This window comes from Vombatus ursinus, unplaced genomic scaffold (assembly GCF_900497805.2).
Source record: "Vombatus ursinus unplaced genomic scaffold, bare-nosed wombat genome assembly UNPS02014832.1, whole genome shotgun sequence".
Lineage (NCBI taxonomy): Eukaryota > Metazoa > Chordata > Mammalia > Diprotodontia > Vombatidae > Vombatus > Vombatus ursinus.
In genome coordinates, this window is record NW_020954610.1 from 63,236,555 (window position 1) to 63,246,129 (window position 9,575).

At 45.8% G+C, this 9,575-nt stretch overlaps 1 protein-coding gene across 3 annotated transcripts; it reads left to right on the plus strand.

Annotated features, from left to right (window-relative positions):
- Positions 1-5,752: 5,752 nt before the first annotated feature.
- Positions 5,753-9,006, plus strand: RPP25L (ribonuclease P/MRP subunit p25 like). 3 transcript variants are annotated; one of them, XM_027839455.1, is made up of 2 exons: positions 5,753-5,823; positions 8,044-9,006. In XM_027839455.1, the coding sequence occupies exon 2, from the start codon at positions 8,070-8,072 to the stop codon at positions 8,616-8,618; it is 549 nt and encodes a 182-aa protein (XP_027695256.1). In that variant the 5' UTR covers positions 5,753-5,823; positions 8,044-8,069; the 3' UTR covers positions 8,619-9,006. The 3 variants fall into 3 exon arrangements, with proteins under 3 accessions (XP_027695256.1, XP_027695258.1, XP_027695257.1); XM_027839457.1 differs by having other exon boundaries at positions 5,769-5,823; positions 7,993-9,006; XM_027839456.1 differs by lacking the exon at positions 5,753-5,823 and adding an exon at positions 6,178-6,275.
- Positions 9,007-9,575: the final 569 nt, after the last annotated feature.

Genomic DNA, 9,575 nt, shown 5'->3' on the forward strand with positions numbered 1-9,575 from the left:
ATGTTCAGCCATTCCCCAATTGATGGGCATACTCTCAATTTCTAATTCTTTGCCACCACAAAAAGAGCTGCTATAAATATTTTTGTACATGTGGGTCCTTTTCCCATTTGTATGATCTCTCTGGGATACAGCCATACAAGTGCTATTGCTGGGTCAAAGGGGATGCACATTTTTATAGCCTTTTGGGCATAGTTCCAAATTGCTCTCCAAAATGGTTGGGAGATGAAATGTTTTACATACATGGGGAGGATCAAGTTGGCAGATCTGGGGAAGTTATGTAGACTGGATATGGGGGAGTAATGTAAAATAAGTCTGGGAAAAATAGGTTAGAGTCAGATTGTAAAGGGGCTATCCTTGCCTTCCCTAACTTCTTTATATCTTTATGTATTTCTTTGTAGTCTTCATCTTTTTCAGTTTTCACCGGGTTATAACTTTATTTTAGAAGCAGCAGAGAGCCAAGGACGATTCTTGAGCAAAGCAAATGAGGTATTCAGCTCTGTGCTTAAGGGAACACGATTTGGCAACTGTGTGGAAGACGGATTGGAGAAGAGAGACGACGGGGAGGTTATCACAGTGCAGTAATCCAGGTGAGAGGTGATCATAGTCTAAAATTGAGTGGTGATCATTTGAGTGGAGGGAAGGGAGTGGATGTGAGAGATGTGGGGGAAGAATAATAAAACCTGGCCACTGATTGGGTATAAGGGAAAGAGGGGAAGATGGAAAGATGACTTTGAGGTTGCAGACCTAGGTTACTAGGTTACTAGATGGTGGTGCCACTAATGGCAATAGGAAAGTTTGGAGGTGATTGGGTTTAGGGGGTAGGTTACTTCCATTTTGGACACGTTGAATTTTAGATATCTATGGAACATTCAGGTGAAGATATCCAGCAGGGAATTGGTGATGGGAGGCTAGAGCTTAGGAAAGAGATAAGGCCTGGATTTTTAGACTTTGGAGTAAATGTGTAGATTTTCTCCTATGGAAATGTGATATTTGAATCCATAGGAAGCAGATGAGACCTCCAAGAATGAATGAAAAAGCATTTATTAAGTACTTACTGTTTGCTAAATAATATGCTCCAAGAATGAGTTAATAAATGAGTGAATGAATAAAAAGCACTGCAGTGCTATGTGCCAAGCACTGTCCTCCAAGAATAAATGAAAAGCGTTAAGTGCGTACTATGTGCCAAGCACCATGCTCCAAGAATGACGAATGATTGAATGAATGAAAAGCATTTATTAAGTGTTTACTATGTACCAAGCACTGTAATAAGTGCAGGGAATACAAATGTAAGACAGTCCTTGCCCTTAAGAAGCTTGTATTTTAATGGGGGAAAGTAGTAGTAGACAGAAAGGGAATTAGAGTCTGGGAAGTCTAAAACAGTGAGGGGAGCAATAAAGTACATTAACATACCTCTCCCCAGAGACTAATGGTAATTGTAATTTGATTACAGTTCTCAGAGAAAGAGGTGGGAAGGAGTAGGGGAACGGGAAGGGACCGAGGGTGCTTCAGTATCAAAAGGAAAGATGGTTCCAGAGAGTGACTTAGTTCCTTCCAGGCCTAGCCTCTGGTGACCTGATTTGGAGAGTGGAGCAACAGGAGCAGAGAGGTAGAGGGAAAACCTGTGTGAGTTCATTGTTTGTCCTTCATTCTCGAAGAGGACCATGACATCAGGAAGGTGATGTCGTGATTTGCAAGTGAATTGGATTTAAGTGAAGGAGGGCTGTGCAAAGTCACCAGCCTCACTTTATCCTCCGGAGCCATCTGGATCCTATAGATCAGGACGACTGGAGATGGCTCAGGATGAAGTGGGAGATCTTGTTTTTTAAGCTAGGTCTCACTTTGACCAAGGCAACACCCATTTAGTGATTGAGGCTAAGTAAGAAAGGAGGCAAAGAATGGCCTATTTTACCTGGTCAAAAAACAAATAAAAACAAAATCAATCTGGGAGGGGAAGACCTTGAGGGTTTCTGGCTAAAGCAGAAATAATTGATATTTACACTCACTCAGAGACATCATAGCCCAAACAATGCCCAAGTGAGGTTTGGTCTAGGACCTATTGTTGGCCAATCAATGAGAGCCAGAGTGACTTGGGTTTAAGGCATGGCCCTTAGAAAAGAAATCTAGCCCACAAATCCCAAGATATCTTTAGAGGTTTCAGTGATCAAAATTTATATTACTTTGGGCAGAGTATGGGGGGGGGCGGGGTAAGGGTATTATTCCTATGTGGACACAGGGAGAGGAGAGAGGGAAGGAAGGAAGAAACTGCTTTGCCCAATCGGAACTGTCCAGTTGGGTTGCTAGTGGGGCAGTTACTGTGACTCACAGATAATTGTCCTTAATTCTTGAAGAGGACCATGACATCAAGAAGGTGATGCCATGACATGCCAAGTGAATTGGATATAAGTGAAGGAGGGCTGTGCAAAGTCACCAGCCTCACTCTCTCCTCTGGAGTCATCTGGGTCCAGTGGCAAGGTATAGATCAGGACAACTGGAGATGGTTCCCAACCTTTGCAGATAGAAAGGAAAGAGAAGAAGGCTTAGGAGAGGCTTGGGTGATGATTCAGCAAAGGAGACTGAAAAGAAACAGCCAGGAGGAGAACCAGGAGAGGGCAGTGTCCAGAAAACCCAGCAATGAGAGAGGATTCAGGATGAAGGTGTTGTCAAATGGTGTAGAGAAGTCAAAAAGGTTAAGAATTGGGAAAAGGCCATTGGATTTAGCAATTAAGAAGTGATTGGGAACTTTGAAATAACAGGTTCAATTGAGTGATAGGTTTTGAAGTCATTGCGAGGGGATGAAAAGGAAATAGGTGAGGAAGTGAAGTCAGTGAATAGAGATAGCCATTCTAAAAAAAAGTTTTAAAATTATTCAGTTTGGTTGTGAGCTGGATAATAACTTGAGGGGATGGCAGTTTCAGATGAAGATTTTTTATGAATGCTTTTTTATTTTTTATGAGTGAGTTTGTAAGCAGCAGAGAAAAAGCTAGTGGAACAAAAAGATTAGAGAGGATAGGCAGCATGTCCCACAAATCTTAGTGCAGTTAAGCTTTAATGTCTTCAGAAATATAAATGCTATTAGCTTACAAAAAACAACATTTGAAAGGCTAAATATTTTTAACATTTTAAAATATTGATTTGTTTTTATCAATTTTTAAACTTTGAAAAAATTTTTATCAGCTGCTACTCAGTAATTGAAAGGATTGCATTTGTAATCATCACCTTAAGATTATCTAAAGAATGAGGTTTTGATGTATATATGACAATTTTGACATGACCCTCACAAGAAAAAGTCTAATGCAAATAGATTATGTGACTGAGGTAGGCTGATCCGAAGGCCTGAGAAGGTCTCATCCGGAAACTCTCACATTCAATGTATAATGACAGGGTACCCAATCTTGTTAAAATGAAAAATATTATTCAAAATTTGCAAAACTAAGAGCAAAAGAAATAAACTTTCAAATGATTTGTTGGTAAGTTTGTAGCATTTATACTTCTAAAGTTATTAAAACTTAAAACTGCACTAAGGTTTTGAGGACATCTTTTTAGATAAACTTCAAAATAATAAGAATGACATTTTATTTGCTTTTGTGACCCTTTCCCACCTCTCACATGTCTGAATACTTATCAGATGGTATTGCTGTTTTTAAAAGTAGTGTGCATATTGTACTAATTCTGCTATCCTTATTTTGTATAATTTACTTGTGTCTTTCCATATTTTTTATGCTTATAGTTATGTTTTCCTAATGCTAAAATATTCTATTACTTGGAAAGACTGGAATTTTTCTGCTATTCCCAAATCCTTTATGTTATGTGTTCTTTCAAGTTTTTTTCAAATTTTGAATTTTAAAGCTACTATAAATATTTTTGTAGACATATATCTTTTTCTTCTCTTTTAATAATATCCCTAGAATATAGTCCTGGTAGTGGGGTCAACTGGGTCAAAGGCAGGAGGAGTTTTCACTGATAGGTTGCTCTACAAAATCTTGTACCAATTCACACAAAGTAATTCATAAGCCTGTTTCCCCACTGACCCACTAGCATGGACATTGAATCTTTTTATATCTTTACAATTTGAAGAATGTGGATTGAGTTGTTTTAATCTGGCGAATCAGGGCACTGGAAAGAACACTGAATTTGAGAGCCAGAGAAACTAGATACACATGATGTCTCCACTACTTATTATCTATGTAACCTTGAAAAAATTAAATTCTCTGGGCCTCAGTTTCCTGTAAAGTATAAAGGTTGGATTAGATAAATCATCCAGATGTAAGTCTTTGATATGTGAATGTTCTAGAAAAGAAACAGCCCTTTCTAGTAACCTAGAGTTGGGCACTTCTCCTTTGCCCTCCCTAGGCTGGCCTTAACTCAGGTAAAATAGCTAGTAGCCCACAAGGTGGGTTTGAAGGCTACTGAAAGCTCCAAACTCCATTGTCAGGGTGTCTTAAATTGGGTAGAACCTCCCAGGTTGGGCATTGTTTCCAAAGTGTCACCACTTTAGAGACAGCCAGGTATGGTACAAAGAGCCCAGGAGACCTGGGATTGGTGGTGGCAATGTCTGGGGACTGAGTATTGGGGAGGAGAGTAATGGGGGTGAGAGGGAGCCAAGTATCCATCGAGTCACCCCCCTCAGAGTTATCCTCCATACTTCTCCCTCCTTTTATTCAATCAGCCCCAGTTTTAAACACTAGCTGTGAGACCCTGAGCTAAGTGACCTCCCCTCTCTAAGCTTCAATTCTTCTGTCTGTATACTGGAATAATTGTGGTGTAGACACAGGGGCTCTTAACTTGGGATCGCTTGACTTGTTTTTCTTAGTATTTTGATAATCGGATTGGTTTTCTTTGTAATCCTTTGTATTTATTTTATACAATTAAAAAAAAAGCCAAATATTTTTCTGAGGTGCCCATGGCTTTGTCCATGTCTATGTCCATGTCCATGTCCAAGTGTCCACACTACCAAAAGGCTCCATGACACAAAAAGGTTAAGAGGATATAGAGCTGGCCCCAGAGCCCCGTAGGCACAGGTTTAAGTCCCATCTTCTTCTGGGCAAGGCACAATCTCTCCAAGCTCCCTGTAACTATAAAGCACAGAGAAGGGGCTGAATTGCATTGGTGGAGAGAGTTTCCTCCCCCGGGAGGTCCCCTCATCTCTATTCAAACACTCATTAAGCGCCTACTACGTGCTAAGCATTAAATAATCCCATTTAAAAAAAGCCTAAGGTGTCTTTCTCGGGTGGCCTGTGTGGCAGTGGGCCGGGGAGCAGGTCTGGTTCGGTTTTGGGGGGCTGACTGGGTGGAAACTGGGGGCGCGGCTTCCCTTGAGTGCGATGGCTGGTGCTTTGTCGCCACCTGGCGGCCACGCGGAGGAATGACGCCGAAGGGGAGGACGCCGGGGAGAGGGGCACGGACTCCTTCTTCCTGGCCCCCGAGCTCCTCCCCCGGATTCACGCCACGCTCACGCTCGGGCCTCAGTTTCCCTTTCTCAACGCAGTAAGGGAATCTTGAGTGGACCGGGAGATGAAGTTATCTCCGTCCCCCCACCACCTCCGTCGCCCCTCCCCTCCCCTCCTGCGGAGGGGGCGTGACCACGCGCATCCAGGGGCGTGCCCTCCTCGTGTGGGCGTGGTCTCAGACTCACGCCCCACCCCTCCGTCTCCCCTCCCGCGGAGGGGGCGTGCCCTCCTTGGGTGGGCGTGGCCCCGGCGAACGCCCCACCCCTCCCGCTCGCCCATCGCCGCGTTGCCGCGCCGCCGTGCGCGCGCCCGGCCCGTCGCTCAGCCATCTTGATTCCCCAGCGTGAGAGGTCCCTGGCGGCGGGAGGTGGCGGAGGTGAGAACTGGCTTAGGGGCTGGGGGAATGGGAGGGGGCGGGCACTCTTAGAGCCCCCCGCCAGGGCGCCCTCTTGGAGGTTCCTGGTCGAGAAAGGCACCTGGCTAGAAACGCTTAGAGATCCCAGCCCGGGGAAAGTGGGCCCAGTGCCGGAGACGCTTAGAGATCCCGGGGGTGGGCGGGGACAAAGACCGCTTAGAGATCCCGAGGGGCCCAGCCGGAGGGTGGGCTGCACAGCCTGGCAGTACCCTCGGACCGTTCCGGATAGCAGGGGAGGAGTGTTGGGGGAAGAAAGGAAGAGTGCGGATAATCCGCAGGGGGGGCGTGGGGTCGTGACCCCCTCCAAGCTTCTCTGTCCTTTCAGACACGTGGAGACATCTGCACGGAGCGGGGGGAGGGGCCCGCGCTGCGGGGCAGGCTGGCCCGGGGTTTCCTTGTTGAGGGTTCTCGAGGTGAGGTGGCACTTGAGCCGGGCCTTGAACGATGGAAAAGACGTAGGAGGTGGGGGTAGGAGGGAGGTGGGGGCAGGAGGGAGGTGGAGGGAGGTGGGGGCAGGAGGGAGGTGGGGGCAGGAGGGAGGGCAGCACCAGCAGTTAGTCCGGGAACAGTGAGAGCAAAGGCTTGGCCAAGAGACGGGGATGTACTGAACTTGCTGGGAGCGTGGTATCCGAGGTTTAGCGCTGGAAAGGATCCCGGCCACGTCTCCATTGCCCAGACTCCAGAGTCAGGAAGCCCTGAACTCAAATCCCAGCCTCGGACACTCAACTGGCTGCTGTGTGACTCTGGGCTGGTCACTTTCCCTTTGCCTCGGTTTTCTCATCTGTAAAATGGGAATAATAATAGCACCCACCTCATAGGGTTGTTGTAAGGATGAAATCAGATAAATTAATTTGTAAAACCCCTGCTACATAGTAGGTCACTTAATATATGCTTATTTCCTTCCTTCATTTATGAATGAAGAAACTGAGGCCACATAGAGAGGTGAAATGACTTTGTTGGGGTCATAGAGATGGCAAGCTGTGGTTCAAACCTAGGTACTCTGACTTCAGATCCACTTTGTGTTGGAGGTGGGGAGGTGCAGGGAGGCTAGAGAGTAGGCTTGGAATTGAAGCAGAGAGGGCATTAGTGACCAAGTTGTAATAAGTATTTTAGGAACCAAAGTCACTTTGTTCATTTAGAAATAATTGCTTTGGTAATAGTCCACATTTCTTTTTTTGCTACCTTTGTTTTTATATCACCCACATCCCCAGTATTCCCCCTCCCCCTCAAAGAGAGCCATGCCTTACAACAGAAAAGAAAAAACAGTCCCTGTAAACCCAGTCCATGTATTTAAAAAAAAAATTGACATTGTGTTCAGTGTTCTGCTTCTGTATTTCCTCTCCTCTGCAAAAAGGGGAAAGGTGCCTTCTCATATCTCTTTCTCTGGGGCTAAGCTTGGTCTGTAGTTCATATTTCTTATTTGGTTTTAAGGTTTCCAAAAAGCACTTTGCTCACTTCAACCCTGTGAGAGTGGTTGTGCAAGTATGTTATCCCTATTTTGCGATGGGGAAACTGAGGCTTTGGCAATTTAAGTGTCTTCACCGATGGTCACACACCTAGTGTCTTCCTCACAAAATTATGTTTAGCAAATTAGAGATATGTTTGCCGGGTTTAAAAAAAATGAGAGGAGGCAAACTTAAAATTTTTTAAAGTTCCTTTTTAATAAGTGTTTTCCTTTGTTTTGTTTTAATAATAGCATTTATATAGTGCTGTAAGGTTTGCAGAGTATTTTACATATATTATCCTGTTTGATCCTTATCGTTGTTTTACAGATGAAACTAAAACCCAGAAAGGTTGAGTGACTTGCCCAGGGTCACACAACTAGTAATTGTCTGAGCCAGGATTTGAATGGAGGGCTCTATAACTCCAAGTCCAGCACTCTATCACACCATGCTTCATCTACACAGAGTTTTAAGTATCCCTGCCTCTAATTATATAGATATTGGGGAGTTATCCATTGCAAGTTCTTGAGAAGGCAGTGACATCTTTTGTTAGCCCATAGTCTTAAGGGCTTACAGTCAGTGGACTTTTCCTTTAGGATCAGGTGACATTGCCCCTTTCTTCAGGGACACTTCTTATAGGGAGAGAACCCTTAATCTGGGAGTATTCTGTGCCTTCTTTCTGAAACAGGTACTTTGGACTTGGCCCCTGGGTACTATGCACTCACCTCTCCCTCTTTAGGCACAGTGAAGGTCTCTGGACCGGCCATGGAGAATTACCAGAAGGCGAGCTCTGTAGAAAAACCACTGGTCCCCCCAGTGCCAGGTCTGCCTCCAGATACCTTGGAAATGCGGGTCCGGGATGGCAGCAAGATCCGTAACCTCCTGGGCTTTGCATTGGGCCGGCTGGAAAGCGAATCCACCCGGAGAATAGTGTTCACTGGTGCAGGCCGAGCCACAGGCAAAGCTGTGACCTGCGCAGAGATCCTGAAGCGCCGCCTGCCTGGCCTGCATCAGCTCACCAAACTGCACTTCCAACAGACAGAGGATGCCTGGGTCCCTGTAGTGCCCGAGGCTGGTCTGGACCCACTTACTGTACGCCGACATGTGCCAGCTGTGTGGCTTCTGCTCAGCAAGGACCCCTTGGACCCCAATGAGGGTGGCTACCAACCCCCAGGTGCTCCTCCTGGTCTGGGACAACCTTTAGCCCGGACCCCCCCACATACCCCTCAGCCCAAGAGGCGGGGGCCCCGGGTCTCAGGGCATTGGCAGGGAGGTGGAGGTGGGACCCGAGGAGAAACCTCCAGGAGGCCCTGACCCCCTGAGTGGAAAGGGGTTGGGAGCAGATTCTGAGGTGCTCCCCAGGAAGTGTAGGACAATATTGAAATCCCCAATGCTGGGGGGTTTTTTTTGGTCCAATGGCTCCAATCTCTGTCACATTGCTGTTCCCTCTCAAGTAACAGGTGGAAATGAACACGTGACTCAGGAGCAGACATGTTAATGGCTGCTCTGTGGCTCTGTGTTTGGTCAAAGACATTCTCAGCTCTTTCTCCCTCTCCCCATTCCCCTCCCTCAAGAGTGTTACCACCACTTTTATCAACTTCTTGCCACTATTAGATTCCTTGGACTGGAAATATAAAGTGGTTTTCCCAGGAAAGGAAGTGAGGAGTTGAGAATAAAAGTTACATTTATACTATCTATGAAACCCTTCTCTGTGCCCAGCTCTGTGTGTGTGTGTGTGTGTGTGTGTGTGTGTGTGTGTGTGTGTGTGTATATAAACCACAAGGTGCTACCCCTATTCCTAGTCCCTTAAAAAGACAAAAGTCACACAGGAAATGCTATGGAACTGTGTGATAAAGAGTGTGCCTGGGACTGTTTGAATATTGAGAGAATTGTGTGGCTGGGGTTGATTAGGACCAGCTTCAGGGAGGAAGTCAGGCTTGAAGTGGACCTGGAAGACTGGGTAGGAGGACTTCAGTAGGCCCAGAGGCGGGGTTAAAAAGCATATTATTAGATGGGCCAAAGAGGCAGAGGTGAAAATCAGTTGCACCTGTAAGGACTAGTACTGAGCTCAGGCTGTCCAGATTGGAGAAGGATATGTACAGAACAAAGGGTACAATGGGGAATGAGGCTAGAAAGGTGGGTTTGGGGGCTATACTGTGGAGGATTTTGAATGTCAAAGAGTTTGAACTGTATCCTGTAGGCAGTGGGGATTCATTGGAGACTAATGGAGAGATTTGAGAAGATTGAAAGCTGGGACTCAGTTCTGTGAGC

Excerpts from the sequence above, each read along its gene's own strand:
- RPP25L (XM_027839455.1), top strand. The coding sequence starts at position 8,070 with ATGGAGAATTACCAGAAGGCGAGCTCTGTAGAAAAACCACTGGTCCCC.